The sequence below is a fragment of the Limanda limanda genome, chromosome 15 (assembly GCF_963576545.1).
Source record: "Limanda limanda chromosome 15, fLimLim1.1, whole genome shotgun sequence".
NCBI lineage: Eukaryota > Metazoa > Chordata > Actinopteri > Pleuronectiformes > Pleuronectidae > Limanda > Limanda limanda.
In genome coordinates this window covers 17,490,567-17,511,385 of record NC_083650.1, presented here as the reverse complement: position 1 = coordinate 17,511,385, position 20,819 = coordinate 17,490,567, and the positions used below count along the sequence as shown (strand labels likewise).

The following is a 20,819-nucleotide window of genomic DNA, read 5'->3' as shown; positions in this document are numbered from 1 at the left end:
CCAAACTAATGGAATTGCTTTCGTCTACTGTCCTCCTAGCGTGATGGATCTTTAAGTGCTGTTTGGTGTGAATGTTTGTGAGTCGCTGCTTCTAAAGGGTGTGTGTAAAAAATACACATATATATCTGTGTGTATGAGCTGCACATTTCTTGCTGGTGAGCTGCTGTTACAGGCCTGACCTCCCTCTCAACCTCTAATGTCTTCAGCAGGCCTGTCCTCTCTTCATTGCTTGTACCTCCCCTCCATCCCATTTTCCCCTGTCACTCTCTCTGTCTATATTGGGATTCCCTCCATCAACTTTACCTAATATTTCTCTTTGTTTATCTTTGGGTTTACGTCATATGAATACGCTGTTTAGGTTCCCATTTGCAACTGAGAATATAATGAACCTTAAATGTATGTATATTGAATTTCTATTTTTACATTTAGCACGTTTTTACTGTATATTCTTAAATTAAATAAGCAATCCTTAAAATCAATAAGATATGTACTGTTTTTATGAGGTGCACCTGTACAAATTATTTGAACATATAGATATTTATCAATATACATTTATCTTTATTAGTCTTACTCTCTTTAACTTTTGTCTGGTGTGTAAAACACTGCTACTTAATTTTGTTACACTCTGCAATAAAAGGAATACTTTTCTAATCTCACATATCTTGAAATTGACACAGCCTGGCGTCATCCTGATTTGCCAATGGAACAGTTTAACTTCACTACACTTCTCTGTGTCCTGTTATACTTACATATTAATTATTCTACACGTTTCTATTTGATAACCTTTATTTTAATTTTTGAGGGTTGTCTGATTGTGTGAAAGCATAGCAGCATCCTCCTGATGAGCCCATGAAACACGGTCTTATTGTCTGTCCTGTTACACCGACAGTCCAGAACAGATCATCTCTCATGTACAGAGAGATGCTGTGGAAGTGAAGCTCAGTGTGAAACATTAAAACAAGAAACAGACAGAGCAGAAATATTTGTCTCGTGCAAAATGGGCTTGCTCATCAAAATGTTAGTCATAGATCATTGTGACATTTTTGGGGAGCGAGGGACGTTTCAGTGAAATATTATAAACAAAGCTTGGAAAATTACTTTTAAAAACTGTCCACCCATATGAGCCAGTTGTCATTAACAATTTAAAATAAACAAGAATTTACAGACAGAGAAGAGGAACGTAAAATTGGCAGTGATGCTATCAGCTTTTCTTATGGCCAAGACAAAACAGGTAAAGGTTTAAGTCAGACTATGAGCTAGTGTTGCAAAAGTCCTGTGACTCTTCAGGAAAGTTTCAAATATCAAAATGTACAACTACTATGACACCAAGTAAAACATGATGTAAACGAAGAAAAACATATTTTGTATCAACCTTGTGCGTATACAGCTTTTTTTTAATTTAATAAAATTTTGTGACAACATCAAGATCATATATGGAGTTGCTGTTTATACACAGTTATAAACCTGAGAGCTGTGTTGCAGGTAATTCATACCTTATAACGCATCTTGGGACAGGAGTGTATGTAGAAGCCCAGGTAGTAGTAGGACAGCTTGGGGGACTGTTTCTGCAGCTGCCGAGTGAAAGCAATCTCCCTGTGGTGGAATACACAGAAACATACCTGTTCAAAGGAGGTCTGCAAAGAAACGCACATGCTTCATTCCTTCAGAAACAGCACACACACACACACTTGTCGGTTTGGTGTTTATTTCTTGGTATGATTGCTCACTGAAGTTTTCTTTCCTGCACTGCAGTGAGCTGGGGTTTAAGATTTACAATCATAATCACAATCAAATCATGCATAATCATGTTTGCATTGAATTTACAAATTTTGTATGTCAAGACAACAAACTACATAATTTTAAACATACATGATTTAAAGTTTATGAGAATCAAAGCAAAATAGTTTTCATTGTGTTTGAGCAGCACAAATATACACATCCAGAAGTAGTGAAGGTTCATTTTGAATATATTGAATAGAATTTTTTACGTGTAAATGAGAGCATGAAGAAATAAAATGGGTACTTGCAGCTCTACCTAGAGCAGTGCCCAAACTGAGGAAGTAAACATCCACTCTCAAAAAGGCAGCTTTTCTTGGTCTCATTTCATTACACAAAAACAACTGCCTTCTCTAACAGCATTGAGTCCTTGGATGAAAAAGAAGGTGGTGAAGAAAGAGGGATAGAGCGCATTAAATAAAGATTTAGAACTTGGAAGATTTATTCAGCTTCTTCAAATACAGTAAATGTCTTGCTGGCTTTATTTTTCATCAATAGTTTCTTCCTTAATTGCATCCTTTTAGTAAAAGCCTTTCCCCCCCCTTTTCCCTCCACCATTTCCTTCACTATTCCATAACTAAATTCCAGCTCCTCTTTCTTCTGGCTTTTTGTTTCACTCTTCCTTCCACCCCTCCGTGTTTCACCCGCTCAAATGGAACGGGGAGCATTCCCTTTCTTACAAAACTTAGGAGAGAGAGAGAGAAAAGAGGCCTTAAAATAAAATGGATGCACTGAAAAATAAGACATGGGACAAAGCAGGCCAAGCCAGGGAGGGGGAGAGAGAGCAGGAGGAGAATATAAAAGAGGAGGGTCAAGAAAGAGAAAGGGAGAGAGAAGAGAGGCAGCTAGAGCGAGGTGCTAGAAGGTCACCCGCTTGCTGCCAGGTTCCTGGGTTCCCATCCCCTCTCCACAAAAGGGCCCGGCAAGCCTGAATTGGGGGAGGGGGGTCAAGAGAGGCGAGGGGCCCATTCACAAAAAGCCCTGTACCCCCACCTTCACTTGAAGCCTTCACACCCCCACCTCAACCCCCATGGCAGCAGCTTGAGTCCACCATTATCCCCTCTTCAGCCATCTGACACTCCAGCACAAGCCAATTATCAAGCCCTCTGCTCCCGCACAGCTTCGCTCATACTGATGTGCATACACATACACACCCAGACACAAAGGGCCCATAATGGTGCGCAACACGAGGTGCTTACTGCAGCCTCACATGCATGTGGAAACATTTCATTACAACACACTACAGGAATAGTGTTGATTAGCTAGATATAAAATACAAAGTGAGCTATAGCGAAGGGAAGCACACAGAGGCTTGTTTAACTGAAAGAGATTTGCAGGAAATCACACGGCAACTGTGTGTTCCTAATATAAAATACCAGGAATGTCCCAAGTCAGTCTGCAGTATTAAGTTGGGGCCAATCCAGATTTGAGGGAAAAGTAATGGCAAACGCAGAAGCTGATCCAATCATTTTCAATCCCTTGTTTGTTTGCTCTATAGCAAAGTAGCTCCATCAGGATCTTTTAAAAACTTAAAATCAGCTGCACAGAATTGCACAAAATCATCATAACAGCAGCCTGCAGTTCCAGTCAACAATATGAAAGCATGCTGCAACAAGTGTACGAGGCGGTTTGGGTAATAAAGAAAACATTTCCTTACACCTGCTTTATTTTGCAGGTGCAACACTTCAAAAGTGTTGTTGTAACTGAATTATTTTCTTCAAGAATTTTAAACAACATGGGACCCTACACAAAGTATCATAATAAATCATTAACAGAAAAATGTAATAAAGGTTTCACTTAATTAAAAACTGATGTTTCTCGCTTTCCAAAATCTAATTAGTTTGACTTATTTAAGTACAGGCTTACTGTAGGCTGTGTGCATGAAAATATACATGTGTATAACAAATATTGGATTGGATGGCAAATCAACAAATACTCAGATCAGTTTAACGGACAACACAACATAATCAGGAGATCCCCGTAAGAAAGTGATCCAGGTTGGACACCAGCTGTGATTCCAACACAGAGCCTCTGGCACCTCATTATGTGCCTCTTTTCTTCTCCTCCTCCTCCTCCTCCTCCTTTCCTCAGACCCAACCAGCCACACTCCTGCAAGACATTTCTCAACATCCCCCTCTCCTGTTTCTTCTGCTGAATAACATATACACACACAGTTGCACAAAAGACGGCTCTGTGCCTGTTTTGGAACTACTATGATGCCTAACATACATATTTAACCCTAACTGTAACATAATATAAAATCCTTCTTTTGTCCCTAATGGCAACTGGGAAACAAATGTTCGACAAATTAAGGATCCCACTGGGATCGTTGTGAAAATCCCTCAAACTGGACGCAGAAATGCATTCTGTACCATGAGTTGGACAGACTCAGCCAAGCCAAGCAGACCAGGGAGTGTCCAGACCTGATCAAAGAACTGGGATCTGGTGTCTGAAAACACGCTCCCTTCTTTCTCCGAGGCCTCCTCCAAACACCGAGAACTCTGTGTTACACTTGGAGTCAGACTCTTAAAATAATAAGTGATGGGGAACTGTTTGCTTTGCCATGGCCATGGTGTTCCATGAGCACAGCCTAACTGTTTTAACTGCCGGGCTGACTTAGTGCATGACGCAGATGTATGACCACTAATACCTGTGCACACCAGTTTCAAGCAGAGATCGCTCAGTCGCGCACATCTGTGCTGAAACATCTTTAAAAGCCTTTCTCACATCATTGGGTTACTTTTTTTTTACAGGAAACACCAGATATATGCGCCTGCAATGTACGTGTGTGTTCTCTTATTTCATCTTGGCACAGAGAACTGTCGTCAGCTGAACCACAAACAGACCACTGCCTCAAACAATCAAGTGCGAGGGAAGGAGGTATGTTTCCCAACCTCGAGTATTATGGCACTTATAGTATACAGTTCTAAGCAAAGATAAAGTTTGGGAGGAGCTGAAAAGATCAAGAGTCTGGGGGAGAGCAGGTTATGGGGAGGGCAAATGTGAGGGAATGAGAAGGGAGGAGGAAGAAAAGTAAGAACAAAGAAATTAGAAAATTAGAAAAGAAGGGAGCGATCAACAATGACAAGCACAGCAGTTTCCCTCCTGAAAGGAGCTACATGTTGCTTCTGACAAATAATTACCCTTAAGACAGAGTATTATTACTGTGAATGATTCAGATAGTGCTAAGGCTTTACTGCCTCATACATCACAATCTGGGTCACATCTGACAAAAAAGCTGGAAGGGGCCAGAGGAGGCTACTACTCATCTTTATCATCATCTATTAAACTGAAAACAAAAATCAGAAAGCTTTCGAAACAAGAGCGAAGGGACGATGTGGCTCGTCTGTGTTCGAGAAACCAACCTGAGAGCAGAGTAGGAGCCCAGAGACAGTGAGGCAGAGTCTGGGTGGTAGTACAGGTACACAGAGGACACGCAGGTGGGCAAGATATCAATCACCCCCACAGCCACAAGGCGTCCGTCCAGCCAGTATTGCTGGTGGAAGGAGCCGTAGCCAACCTCAGGCCCATCAGGAGAGTACTCTGCCTGGAGAGAGGCAAAGAGAGAAAAACAGTAAGAGAAGGTGGTCACTGGTCAAAACAATAATGGTCCTCTTGCGTCAATACAGGTTGTATGTAAAGCATAAAAATCATTGTGGAATGAGAATATGTATGGAAGAGGGCTGTTTTCACTTTCTTGTACAGATCAACTTTCACCGTCTTATATACACACACACACCTGCACGGCGGTGTATTATAGCCCGGGCTTTTCTCAGTCAGGCCTCACGCTTTATGTGTGGGGGTGTACAGTAGCCTCACGTTCAGCCTGCTAATGGCTCCCAAATGTGGAGCGAGAGCAGGAGTCGGTGGAGTTGGGGGTAGAGGGAATTGGCCACAGAAACACTCCAGGGGAAGAGTTTTTAATAAAAGACCCTGCATGAGCAAAATCCATTTCGCCAGGCGGTGCTGAAGTATTACCAAGCTTTCTCCTGCATGCGTCTGTCTCCTGTCTCTCCATGTGGCATGAAAGAATGTGGGTGTCGGTATACACCCGCATGCTTAAGTCGGCCCCGTTAATAAAACAGTTAAGTGCTTGACACACATTGAGTTTCTCATATGAATCCACATGCTGGGTTTTTCAATCAAGTGGCTGGACTCCTTTTATCACAGAGGGTTAAGACGGGAGGCTTGGGGTTAGGGTTAAAAGTCACATTAAGCCAGGGTCTTGGGTCGTGTTTGCGTATGTGTGTGTATGTGTCTGTGTGTGTGTAACTGGATCCTTCTCCTTTGCAAACATTCATCTGGACCCAGTTAAATAGATCAGGTCCTGCTAGTTATCACAACAGTGAGAGGACTAGCTCGGCTACCCAGTACGTACACTGGGCCCATATTCTGACCAAACAGAAATGAGACTCTCACACACACAGACACACACAGAGAAACACACACACAGCACAACTCCACGACCCCAGAGAACTGAACATCACCAATGAGTTGACTGTGTGCCACATTCCTCCTTAGCACTTTGTAAGTTTTTCTTAAGCAGAGCTAGTAATAAAAATAAAACTATTTCCCTCAAGCTCAGGCCTTTGGACACCCAGGTGTTATAACCTGTCTGCCACAATGAAAACTAGAGTCCATTTATTTTTTTAATGCGTGTGGGTAATTTGGTTTGAAGGGATGATTATACCATCTAAATTAGGGGCGGGCAACATACGGCCTCTGAGCCATGTTCAGCCTGCAAGACAGTTTGATCTGGCCCACGAGTCAAATCATATAACCAAAAAAGCAACTGAGAAATACAAAAAATAATTTATGACAGCAATTACATTTTTTTCTGCAATAAAAGAAAAATAACACATGCAGGCTAACGCGTCCTTCAGGGTGGTCCCTTCCAGCTGTATGCCTCTCAAGTCACAGTCAGGGCGAACGCAACATACAGTACATGTAGCTGTCAAGGAAATAAAAGCAGATGTGGAAAGTTGCACTTTCCAAGACAAATGAACAAGCAATTTCTGGGTTAGGTAAATGACAACCCATTGTGTCTTGTTTTACAGTACAAACTCCCAATGATGAAAAAGGCCAATCTCAAAACATAGATGCAAAAGAAACAAATGTGTTTGGATAAAGTTAACGCTCTTTGGTGGAATTCATGTGAGCAACAAACAGCTTTTTGACAGAAACAATGTAGTGCTGGGAGGGTTTTCTCTCTGGCCAGTGATGAAACAAAAGAATAAACTGTTCAACTAACCATTTTTGTGCATGGGGTCACTGCCAGGTTTCATATGAGGGAGGAACTGCTTTCTTTGCAAACACTGCGTGCTGTGTCAAGTACAACTGGAGAAAGGTAACACTGTATTTTCCTACTGTGAAAGAACAAAGGGCTGCTATGACGTCTGAATATGCTGATGAGTTTGCAAAACTCCTTCAGGCATTTGGTAAGAGTTTTCAGGACATGAAATGTCAACAAAGAATTAAACATTTTCTAAATTGTTTAATGTGGAACTATATGTGTCTGTCGATCTATAACACAAATTCACGCTGCAGAGGAATGATGAGCTCAAAGCTAAGTTCAACAGTCTCCTTCTGGAGTTCTATGAACTATATATATGTTCCTGAGGATTTTGAATATCCGACTGTCTGGTATGAGCAGTTCCTTTCAAAAAAAGACTCTTGCAAAGTTAGAAAACCAGCAGCCAATAGCATTACCATCACTACCATCTGACATCAGACGCCATAGAAAAGCAATTCCAGCTATCACAATAAGAGAGATCAGTGTAATATATGGGTTTGATAAAGCAGTATAGTCCCAAAAGGATGTTGTAAAAATTTTAATGACTCTTGATAGGTAAAAGGGTCCCCACATCTGGCCTATACGGTACTCATATCACAGGACAACATTAAAACAGCCACAACATTAAAACAGACATTTTGTTTTCCTTAGTCAACCGATGAGGCCATAGAAAATAGTTGAGGCTACCAAATAAGGTTTTTTATAAGTTTCGAAATAAAAAATAAGTGATTCAACTCTTTCAAAACAGCTCACACATACACACCAAGCTGTTTTAATGCTGTGGCTTATTGAGGTATGGTATGAGCCAGAGATGATGTGGGTTTAGTGCACATTAGCTGTAAGTGACTTGGCTGGCAGACTAAAAGGAGGGACGAATCAAAAATAAAAATGAATGGCTATTTTTTGGGGGTGGGGGGTAACTCTTGAAGGGTGACAGGCTCCACATCTGGAGCACTGCACTCTATGTGTGTGTGTGTGTGTTAGGGGGAAACTGTCAGTCAGTCTGTGTAAGCAGGCAGCCTGTTATTTCTTGGCACCAGTCCCCCCCAGAAACACTGGGGGCTTTGTCAGAGGCCCCTTGGCGTCATTTAGAAGTTGTAAGTAAAAGGAAAGAGCACGAGGTGATCCGTACTTGTAAGAGAGGGAGATTTTTCTTACGCACCTCAAGTGTACATGCTTGCTCACAATAGGAATGCGACTGCTGTTACAATAAAAGTATTGGCTGAATGAATGAATGTGTATGATTGTCTAGAAGTTCATAGAATGTTCAAGGCTGATCTTGTCTGAGTGACCCATGCATCACCTCAGACGACAGCCTAATGGTTGTGTCCTTGCCACTGTGACAACAATCTAAACATTCTCTGGAGCACATCAAACCAGCCCAGATCTTCCCCTGCAGCCCCAAATCGCTCTCATATGGCCTAAATACAGGCCCATGTGAGTAGAGTGCTTAACTTGACAAAGTGGGAAGGTGATATACGGCATGTTTGTTTCAGCCGGCGTAGAAAGACATTAGGCTAGACTTTAACTGAACCAGAAATACTCATTCTGTAAAAAAATTGAAGATCCTACTGATATATTTTTTTTCAGAATCTCACAAATACTTAAAGCTTAGTGCTCCAGAGGAGGTCTGGGCTGCAATTCAGTCTATGCCAAATGGGAAGTGTCCAGGCCCCGACGGGTTTCCACTGGAATTTTTTAAGAAATTCTGGCCAGAGATCCGCACAATTTTTATGCCTGCCGTTAATGGTATCTTGAGAGATGGCATGCCCCCCTCCTGGAGATACGCTTCCATTAGTTTACTTCTAAAAAAAGATAAAAACCCTTTAGATTGTTCATCATTTAGGCCTATTAGTCTCCTCAATGTGGACTACAAAATTATGGCAAAGGTACTGGCTCGGAGATTGGAAAACATCCTTCCGAAAATAATAAACCCAGATCAAGCGGGGTTTGTAAAATCAAGATATGGCACAGACAATGTACGTCGCGTTCTTAATATTGTTCAATATCTTAACGCACACAAAAATCCAGCACTTATAGTCTCCCTTGATGCCGAAAAGGCTTTCGACCGGGTTGAATGGTCTTTTCTGTTTCCGGTGTTAGCAAAATTCGGCCTGGGCTCTAATTTCATTAACATGATTAAAACCTTCTATACAGACCCAATAACCACAGTTAATACAAATGGTTTGATGTCTGATGGCTTCCCGGTGCGCAGGGGTTGCAGACAGGGGTGCCCCCTGTCACCTTTACTGTTTATACTGTTTATTGAACCTCTGGCCGAGGCCATCAGAACTAACCCTGATATATTTGGGATTGGGGTGGGTGAGGAAAACCACATTATTTCCTTATTTGCAGATGATGTCCTTTTATATATTTATAAACCTGAGAAATCAATTCCGGCAGTTTTGAAATCAATAGCCACATTCAGTGCCCTGTCGGGTTATAAGATCAACCTGGGGAAGTCGGTTGTTACACCCTTTGATATCCCCCAGGATATGTCTATACAATCTCCTTTCCAAGTGTCCAGGAGGGGTTTTAAATATTTAGGTATCTTTGTCACCCCTGATTTAAATAATCTGTTTGAAACTAATTACTCACCTCTAATTCAAAGGGTTAAGAACGATCTGACAAAATGGGCCTCGATACCAACTTCTTTCCTCAGGAGAATCAACACTATACAAATTAATATTCTTCCTCGATTGAACTATTTATTTCAAAATCTCCCGTGCTACCTGACCTCTGCATTTTTTAAGTCTCTGAATTCTCATGTATCTCGCTATATCTGGAACAATAAACATCCAAGAGTTAAGTTCTCTACTCTTACTAAGCCAAAGGATCTCGGAGGCTTGTCATTGCCTTCTCTACAACTATACTATTGGTCAGCACAACTTAAAATGATGTCAGAGTGGTTTTTGAATAGGAAAGATTCCTTATGGTTGGGTCTTGAATCTCAATCTTGTTATCCCAGAAAACTTACTTCCCTTCCATTCATCAATAATATAGATCATTTAAATCATCTCAAGAATAACATAATTGTTTATAACACACTACTAGTCTGGCGAGACGTGAGGAAATACCAGAATATTCCTCCTGTCCTCTCTCTCCGATCTCCCCTGGCTCTGAATCCAGATTTACCAGCACAGATTAGGAGTATTGGTCTGATGGAGTGGGCATCTAAGGGCCTATCTAACTTTATGGACCTGTTGGACTCCGACTCTGTTAAACCATTTGAGCAAATCAGGGCTGATTTTAATATTCCTCACAAAGACTTTTATAAGTATCTCCAAATTCGTCACTTCATAGGGTCCCTTCTGAGGACAGGCAAGATTCGCATGGGACTGTCAGAGTTGGAAAACACAATAATTCTGGCTAAGTCTCCCAAAAAACTGATATCAAAGATTTATGTTTCACTTTTTTATTTTGAATCTTCAGGTTATGACTCTTTGAAGCCGGTATGGGAGCGCGACCTGGAGGTGACGTTTAACCCTATAGACTGGGACAAGATCTGTAGTGGGGTTTTCCCCAAATGTACCTCAATCTCCATACATGAACAGAACTTTAAATTTTTTTTTAGAACCTATTACACACCTGTTCGCCTCCAGAGAATGTTCCCTGACACCTCTAACCTTTGTTATAAATGTAAAGTACATAAAGGTACATTTATTCACTTGTTTTGGTCATGCGACCTTATACAGACTTTCTGGAAGGGGGTACACTCTGTAATTCAGGAGGTCACGGGTAAAATATTCTTGCTGACTTCCTCTTTCTGTCTCCTCAGTCATACCCCAGACAATCTCTTTGATGCGGACACTAATTCTTTGTTGATAATTCTTTTATTTTTGGCTAAAAAATGTATTTTGCTGAGGTGGTCAACCCCTCAGGTCCCTACAGTCGACATGTGGATATCGCAGATTTCAGCTCTTTTCCCCATTGAGAAGTTGACCCACGACCTCAATCACAAATCAGTCAGGTTTTGGAAGATCTGGGAACCGGTGCATTCATTCTTACAAAAGCCATAACTCATATTCTTTTTCTGGAAGGGGAGGACTAACTGCTCTTTTATTTTATTTGTTTCATTCTTTTTATTTTATATACGCTATTCCCTTGTCTATCTCCTGTCATCCTGCTGATTGTGTATGTATGTATGTTTGTGTATACACGGATGTATGTGTGTATATATGTATGTGTGTATATATATATATATGTGTATGTGTATATATGTATATATGTATGGGTATGTGTATGTGTGTATATAGATATATGTATATATGTGTGTAAGGATATATACTGCAGTGCTCATTGTTAGTTTGGGGTGGGATTTTTGTTGTTGTTCTGTTTGTTTTGTTGTCTGTTCTGTTTTTCTAATGTTTGTTCTATAAAATGGTTAAAAACCAATAAAAAGAATATTAAAAAAAAAAAAAAAAAGCTTAGTGCTCTGGTTTTTCAATGTAATACATGTGTAAGTGTAATGAAATGTAGGTAAAGCTACATACGATAATTCATAATAATGAATATTAACGATTTTTTTATCACATGATGTCATAACATCTCCAAACATAACCAAATGTTGAACATATTAATTTCATGTTCTTAGAAATGACTTAATTTGCAATAAAACCCATCAAAGAACATCACTGTATGTGGATGAAAAGGCACAATGATTGAAAGCCCCGATTTGGACAAAGAGGACGACATTTCATCCAAAGTGATGAAAACCCACACAACATCTGACCAGAGCAGCTGCTTTCAACATCACTTTGGAAGATCAGACTGGACAGAGGTTTGGCTTGTGCCTCAGAGAGTTTGGATGTGGCAGATATTAGTTAAAGAATAGATTTTGGGAAATAGCTATGAGTATATCCCATTTCATAACAACAATCAGTGAATTAAACAATATCTTTTGGGGTTTGGTATGGTGTTAATTACAACAGATTTTAATTTCATATGATTTTTAATTCATGAATTTGTACATTCTTGATTTTCTTCCATCAATTTTCCTCACGCATTGATTTATTTAGCGTTTTAATAAGATTAATATTTTCAAATACTATTGCCATGAGTTGATTTTTGGAGCAGGTCTAAGCCCATAGGTCACACTACATGACTTTTAGCACATTGTATTATTGCCAACTAGTTTTTGAAATTTCTGATAAAAGTCCCAGGAACAAATCAGCGTTCCATCAGCAGTTGCTTATCGTTAAGTGAAAACTCGATTCAATGCGCTTGCCTCCGACTAGATTTCTAGAAGACTAAACATCTAAAATGTGTGTTTAGCATGTTACCACTTGTTTATTTTTTTCCTGCTAAACTGTGAATCTGCAACACAGAGTTGTTTGGTGTAGCTGTAACTGGTGTAGCAATTATGTTGTTATGACTCTGGTAATGATAGACAAATAATACATTTTTAGCATTCTCCTCATTTCACTCACAAATGTGCTTGTATACACAAACTCAAATACACACAGAACCAGAGCTTGAAGCAGGCTGCGTGTGTAGCAGAGCTCACATCATGAGCACCTTGTATCACCTTTGGCGTACATATGAGGCATGTACCATATGAGGCATGTACCACTGTACATGTCTCATATGGGTGTGTGTTATGGTATGGCAGTTGGTGTATTCTCTACTGAGGCGTTTCTCTGTTACTACACAAACTAAAAAATCATCCACATTTTCCTGTGCAAGAGAAAGAGACATAGAGAGGACAAAACATAGAATGACATATATAGAGTTTCAGAGAAATGGCCTGGGGAAAAAGTGGTGACTAGCTGGTGAACACCCCTGTTAATGAGTGTTTGCCCCTTGGTTTGACACATTACAAGACTGTAAAGAAAAATAAATAGAAACAGAATGAGTGCATAAACCCCACACAGCCCATAAAACCCAGAGTTTCTTGACCTCACCAAGGTCAAGTGTACCGAGAGGCACCTGCACGACTGCTGCTCATCATGTTTGCAGGCTATGTTGTGCCACTGTTTATCAGACAGAACAGATGTGTTTTACTTGTCTACTTGTTTATGTAAATGTGAAAAACAAAATATTTAGTGAGAGCTGATTTTAATTATCTCTGACTTTTAGCACGAATCCTCTGCAATTTTCGTAAAGCCGAGCTATGCAACAAACAAGCAAGTCGAACAACCTCGGCCCTAATTAGCTGCAGTTGAATTTGAGAGTATGCCATTTGCGTACATTCGTATAAATAGAGGCTTACATGTGATGCGATGAACCACACAGTATGCAGCTCCATGTGGCGAGTGTCTGTGTGTATTTTAATAGCACTCTGATTGGAGACAGATGGAGGCCAACACGCAGAGGTAGCTCAGAAAGCCACGCATAGTAACTCTAAAGGGGAGAGCATTCGGAGGCGGCTGAGAGAGAGGGATCAGAGAAAGAAATAAAACTAAGTTGGGAGAGAAAGGAGAGCGAACAAATGAATATGCCCCCATGAACCAGTCTGAAGGGAGGGGACAGAGAAATCAGGAAGATATGAGGCGGCGTGCCACTGTACGTGTGCACACATGTGTGTATGTGTGCAGACCTGTGTAATTCGCCCTGCCTGGACGCCAGCCTTGACGAGGTGATAAAAGCTTGTTTCCTATAAACACTAATGATGTTCATTAGTGAGGGCCTGAGGAGGCCCACGGGGCAGCACAGAGTCACTGTGTTTGTGTGTCTCTGTGTCAGTCCGTCTGTGTGCGCTCTTGGACCTCAATCCTATTAAAGAGGCTGTTATAAGTGCCCATCCTGAGTCTAATTGCTGGTGTAATTGTCCTGACCCATTGAAGCCATTTTCAGATATGAATTCCGGGAAATGTCAAGAAAACTGGGTTTGGACATTTTCCTTTCACATATGAAGAAGGCAGCTTCTTGTCTGCATTCACAACAACATGAACATTTCCGGAACATTCAGGCGAGGTGCTGCACCTGTTGTAGTCTCTCATGGGCTCACTTGGGTCAGCAGAGTGCCACAAGCCTCCTTCATAATATAACCATACATCTATTTTAAAGCTGTACATAGAATACCAGCAAGATTGTATGAGTATTAATGCACTAGAAGCTTATGTCAAACTTTACATGTAACCGCAATAATTACTTATTTAGGCCAACAAGGCCAACAGCCATCTGTTATGTCCCCAAATTTATTTCCACAAAGCTGCCCGATCATCCTGTAATCTGTGCTACACCACACAGTGAAGAGCAGTTGGGTCAGGAAGTGCCAGAGGAAAGTTTGGGTCCGAAGACCACAGGCAAAAATGCAATCTGGACTCCACATTTCACCGTTTTCCTACATAAACACCCTGTTTTTATTTCACCAGAGCTAAATTAAAACCCTTTCTATATGAAACAAAGCCACCTCCCGGAATCCTTTAACACTTCCCTTCTCTTTCCCAAATGCAGGAACCTTGAAGAGATAGAGCAAAGGTGCACGGGTAGGTATGTGCTAGAGCACGTTTATCCACTTTTGAGGGTGTTTGAGGAACAAATTTAAACTGTAACACTGCACAATTTTCAAATCATTATCCTCATCCCTGATGGTAACTTCCTTCAGGATGACCTTCCCTTTGCTGGGGGAAATCATTACAGGTAACGCATAGGGCTGAAAAGAGACACTTAAGAAAGAGTTTTATTATGCTGTCAACAGGCCAAAGGAAATACATACCTCTAGTGGTGAATCACATAGAAATCTCCGGAACTGTGGAGGGAGACGGGGAGTGGGGGGAAGGGGGACAGAGAGAAAAACAGTTAGTTCTCTGGGTCACCAACTTTTTCAGAAAGGCATAAATGAAAACCATACACGTCTCCTTTGCTGTCCTACATAGTTTATCGCTCCCAGTTTTATTCTCACTCAGGTGTCACATATCAAATGCAGCCTCCACATTCACAAAGGAGCATTAGAGGGAAGATTGTATTTACACAAATGAAAACATTTATCCTATCAACTCCAGCTCTCAGTGCAGGAGGACATAGTGACAGCTTAAATAAGCAGCGTCACTGATGTCAAAATAGCCTATCTCTTAACACACTTCCAAATGCACATCAGATATCAATTACTGGGGGGTTTTGTGTCTGTGGAAACTGAAAATCTTTCTTCCATTCTCTCTACTATTTCCTGTGCTCCTTCTTTTCTAGCGCCAGGGTTGAGAGCAGTGTGTTTACAGACGAGCCGACCTGTAGGACCGGAGGACAAACGTAGCACGCTTCCACGTTTACGACCGAAAACAGTTTTTATGAGATCAGGGCTGACATGTGGGCAGTGTCCACAGTGGAGCAGTGATTGACAGCTTTGCTCAGTCTCTCTCGCCCTCATGCAGCCGCACCACAGTTTCACGATCCTATTTCAAAAGGAAATGCTACAATCAAGCTGTGTCATTCATTTATGAAACCTTCAGCTTTTGGTTCATTGTCTAATGAGCAGGACAGGGGTCTGTACAACCACTGAAGTACCACAAAAATAAGCTGGACAGGGTCCACAGGACTACATGGTGTGGGTGTGTGTGTGTAAATAATGAAAAGACAGGATGTAACTTATGTAATATGCCCTTTACATTAAGAGGTTATATAACGAAATTCCATATTAACCACTGGCGACTTACAATAAGTGCATTCAACCCCGAGGGTTCAAACCCAGAACAAGAAGAATCAAGAAAGTACGATTTCTTAAAAAATAAAGCAAAACTAAAAAGTACTATAAGTACGTGCTACTAAATTGTTAGTTTAAAAAAATATATATATATATATTTTTTTTTTTAATTAATTTTTTTTTTTTTTTTTTTAATTATTTGGACAAGTTCGACGGGCCAGATTAAAAAGAACAATGCTGATAGCTGATACTTTGAGCATACTTAATTCAGACTTATTTTTTTGTTACTGCAATCTTGTTCTTGAAAGAAAAACAAGAAACCTAATGACCTTCTTTGAGGTGGGTAAACAGGAAGTACACCACATTCAAGTGCAGTTTTACAGACTGACACAGCTCAAGTATAATAATTAAGTAAAAGCAAAATGTCAGTGACAGCAAATAAATAACAGACTAGTACCTGGTTTGCATTAAAATGTGAGTATCAATATATCAATCCAATCCCAGTCTCTCCACTTCCTGAAGAATGCAAGAATAAACCAAAGCCAATGAAAATGGATACGCCAACTAACTTCTCTGTTACTCATGATTTAATTTCTGTCATGATTGCTTGTGTTTTGAATAGGACTCGTCTTTCACAGACTCTCTCAATAAATGCACGAATCCAAGTTTTCCTGTACACGAAGCAGCTCTACGGGTTACTGGAAATTCCCACAAGCGCACCAACATCCTCCTGTTTGTGTGCGAGTGTGTCTGTGGACAGCCAGAAGTGCAGTAAGTAATAGTGATGACTGCTGACGGCATGGTTCACTGGGTGGGACAGTCCTGGCTAAGGTGCTATTCAAAATCCCTGCCAGTAGCCTGAACCCATCCAAAAGAGTGTGTGTGTTTCTGCATTTGTCTGTTGCAGCTAATATGTGTGTGTTGGTGACACTAAAGACAAGTTTTCTCCAACACCAGGTTGTTTTGGCAGAGGTGAGCTAAAGAATGATGCACCTTCATCTGTCGTTTCCATTTTACCTTTGGCTGTGATGCAAACACCCAAACAGTTTCACTGCATTTTACTTTCACTTAACTTGGATTCTTGTAATAAAAGAAGGAAAAAAACGCAATCCATAAAATATTAGTTAAGTTACAGGCATAAAAAAATCTATAAAATATAAAGTTTCAGCAAAGACTACAACAAGATGCAAAACACTGACATTACACTTGATTTAACTTTAGTCTGCCTGATAAGGATTACTGGGGGCAGATACTGATAATGCTGAGTATATTGAATACCTAGGGACAGTATATATATATATACATACTTATATTTAAAGCAATATGTAAGGGGCAATGACTAATAAGATGTTGTTATTCAAATTTTGTGACAAAGAAATGTAACTAAGACTTAATATAACACAATTTACACAGAGGAGCCAGTTATATGTCCAACATTCAGGCTCAATTCTTGATTCAGTAAGGTGCACATTTTGTTTACTCTTAGGTCTATAGCTATCATTGAGTATATTTAAATTGTTCCTTGCTCAAGCATAGTGCGTTCTTCAACATAGCTAAATAATATATTTCATAAGCATGTCTCATATTTATTGCTAGTTTGTTACCAAGTGACTAGTTTATTAAAATAATAAATAAATAAACAGGACAGGGGCACTTCAGGGGCTATTCAGATTTCAGCTAGGACCAGTTCCTGCTAAATATTTTAGAGTTTAACCATAAACTTCATGATACATCCCTATGAATAAAAAGAAAAAACATGAATACAACAAATAGCTACAACTTGAATTTAGAAAACGTATACATTTCATGTACGTATAAATGGGAATCTTTGCTGCATTTTTTTATCTGTAAAATATACATTTTCATAATGGGAAACATAAACAGTGACACAGATGTGTCTGTGTAAGACTCATATCGGCCGATATTATCAGAAAGGCATTAAATCATTCAGGCTCTAGATCAAATTCAATTCTATTTGTATAGTGCCAAATCATAATATACATTTTATTTGAGATTCAAGCCCAAACCATGATGTAGAGGGGAAGAGGAAATAGACAGAGCTGGTCAAACACAAAAAAACGATGGTATTCTTTGTACGACTTTCACATTGTCCTGTAATCCCCATTAACTCATGAGCTTATGTCTATCTGACGAAGAATATGTCCATCTACCTGCTAAAGAGAAATGGATTTTGCGCAATTTTCACGCTTTCACTGACCAACATGGAAATTACATCTGTTTAGTCGACAATTATCTTTGCTGGTGCGGGAACAAAAACGGGAAAAAGTTCTCCACCTGTGTAGCTCTGCCAGTAAAGTCTAACTTTCCACTCCAGTTCTACAGTGACTACTACATTTACCAGTCAACAAATTACCAACAGCAAAGCCTCCCAGTGTGCAAAATAGCTGAAGGGCACAAGTTAAACTTTTTTTAAAAACGCATTTAAAAAAAGAAAGAAAACTAAATGGTTTACCCACAGAACAACAGCTGCACTTATTAGATGACATCATTTATAGTCATGCTCCGGCACTGGCTGCTGTGTGTGGAACTGAGTGTCCTGTTGACTTGGTAGTAAAATGCTGAGTTATTTAATCAGACAAGTAGACTACAAGTGTGGCAAATTTGATGTGAGCTAAGAGGAGCTCACTTCTCTTCCCCCTTTACCTGGCACTCATCATGGGGCTTCTGGGTAATCACACCAGGAGAAACAAGCGCACAGCAGCCTTGTTAACACTGCTTGGCTGGGTGAGGCCGCTCGCCTGGAGCCTGGCAACACTGACCCCAACCTGGTCCTGGCCATCAACACACCACGGTGCTGCCAGGCTGACACACACTCTCACACACACACACACAGACACACACAAACACTCAGACTGACAGTGTAATGTAGCGGTGCAGTCGCTCAGGCACAAATACAGTTAGGGTACAATTAAGTAAATACGATCTCAGCTTCCTCTCTTCCTCGAATACAACAACACATAACGGCCGTTAACAGAGCCATGTCCAGATCACCTTCTGGAACATTCTCATCAGCAACACATGGAGCCCATCACTTCCTCTCTAACTCTCCCTTTCTTATAGTAAACACATCTGTATATGATCAGGAGGGCAAGCAGCCGTCTCAACATCATACGAACACACACACACACACACACACACACACACAAACACACACGCGCTGTTGCGTCTTCATTCACACAAATACAGTACAAATAAGCATGCACATCTGCTTAAGTCTAATTGCCACTTAGACCCCTCGTCTCTGTGCTCTTGGTACTTCCTCATATAGCTGAGCTTATTTGAGCGCAATGGTGCTCGAGCTCACTCTCAAATTAAAAAACTATAAATACATTTAAAAAATTGCTAAAGTTCTGACAAGATTCTTTAGTGTCTGTAAAGGCACTTAAGGAAAATGGCTACAAGTAGTGATGATGTTATTAAATTTTGTATTATTGCACATTGGAAATCATTTTAAGGTAATCTGAACAGATGGTTATTATTCCTCCTTCATTGATTCCAATTCTACTGATAACTTTTTTTCCATTAACTGTTTTTCATGTGTCTTGGATAAAGCTCTGGCCATCAAGTAGAGTACATACAGATTTAACAGGATTTGTTTTCCTGAAAATGAATGCCACATGTGCAGGAACTCAGAGTCACGGCTCAGCACAACAGTTAAGAACAGTAAGTGTGAGTTTGAGTGTGTGCGTGCATGTGCGTGCCTGTGTATCTGCACATATATCTAAATAACTCCAAGTATGTGCTGCAGCTTTGTCAGGAAACCAGGTTTGGATGTGGATGGAATAATATCTGGCTCCCATCCAGTCTTTGTATGACAGGAAATGCATACGACCCTTAAACAAATAAAGCCACTCCGCTCCAGGACATCATACTGTCTAATGATAGCACTACTTTGGCAGGTTAATATAACTTGCAAAAACACATAATCACTCCGATCGCCTGGCTTGGAGCCAGCCTGATGGTATTCAACACTCTGTCCCGAGGTAACACTTTAATAGATTAATAAATACCTCTACAAATACAACATGACCCAACTTCCTAGGTAGCAACTCAGGCCCAGAATGGCATGGCACCAGAATGTGGCATCACCACATCAACAATGTGTTTCTCATTTCTGTCTAATTGCCACAGGACAATGGGAAGCTCCGAGCTTCTGGGAACAGAACAGGGGAGTTAACCAGGGGTTTGACGGGCAAGCAAATAAAATCAGCAGTGTTTTAGTACCGTGGGCCGAGAAGGGGTTGTCACTGTAGTGAGGCCAACTAATGGGAGTATAATTCATAGGGTTTCTGCAGGTTTCAACAAGTTAAATTAAAGACTTTTTAAAACCATTATGAAAAAATAATACCTTGCCAGATATGAAAGAAGATCAAACCCCCGGAATGCACTTTCCACTTATTGCAGATAAGGCAAAGTAGCCTAGTCTACAGAGCCTAGGGTACAGAGAGCCTATACTCTCTATGAACTGCACTATCTTGCAAACAACACACTAAAGCCTTTATAAGGCCTAAAATCTGGATGACATTTTAGACTTTTTAACACCGTTCTAAACTCTGAATTAAAAAGGAAAAATTTGTAGAAATTAAGTGCAGTGGGACAAAACAAGCATTGGAGGACAAAATGGTCTCTCCTTGTCTCCTTGTATTAATGTGATATATCACAAAAGGCTGTGCTCTACTCTGAGAAATCTCCATGGAGCACAGACAACCGCTGAATTTATGAATTGTACATTTTGTCATTTAATTAAACCAAGTCAAAAGAAATGCAATTCAGATTCCATTCATCTGTCTACACCTCTCCCTAAGGTAGCGTGTCCTCACCTGTTAGAGTAATGAACAAAACCTCAACTCACGGTGCTTTTACACTACACTATGGAGTCAGTATCAGACCTGGAAAGTCCATCTATAAAAAAAAAAAAGTTTACTTTCTGGCAACCCAACAGACAGAAGAGTTGTTTGCACAGCTCCACACCTTTACTTTTTTTTCAGATGTTATTCCTCTACTTCTTGAACCCATCCGATCCCGGCACAGCTATAAAGCTGAAGCTGTGCACACAAACACACACGAACACACGTTCCCTATTAATAGGGCTAGTGTTATGGCACTAGGAAAGAATCTGCCACAGTCTGCCCAATCTGACAGCTTTTA

General features: G+C 40.4%; 1 protein-coding gene across 6 annotated transcripts in view; it reads right to left on the bottom strand.

Annotated features, from left to right (window-relative positions):
• The window catches only part of LOC133020903 (arginyl-tRNA--protein transferase 1), a 53,680-nt gene that overhangs the window by 18,813 nt on the left and 14,048 nt on the right, over nt 1-20,819 (bottom strand). For all 6 annotated transcript variants that reach the window (XM_061087651.1, XM_061087652.1, XM_061087657.1 and 3 more), the window contains 3 exons: nt 14,730-14,762; nt 5,142-5,323; nt 1,494-1,593 (listed from right to left, as the gene is read on the bottom strand). In XM_061087651.1, the coding sequence (XP_060943634.1) occupies nt 1,494-1,593; nt 5,142-5,323; nt 14,730-14,762 (315 nt within the window). The remainder of the gene's footprint in view (nt 1-1,493; nt 1,594-5,141; nt 5,324-14,729; nt 14,763-20,819) is intronic.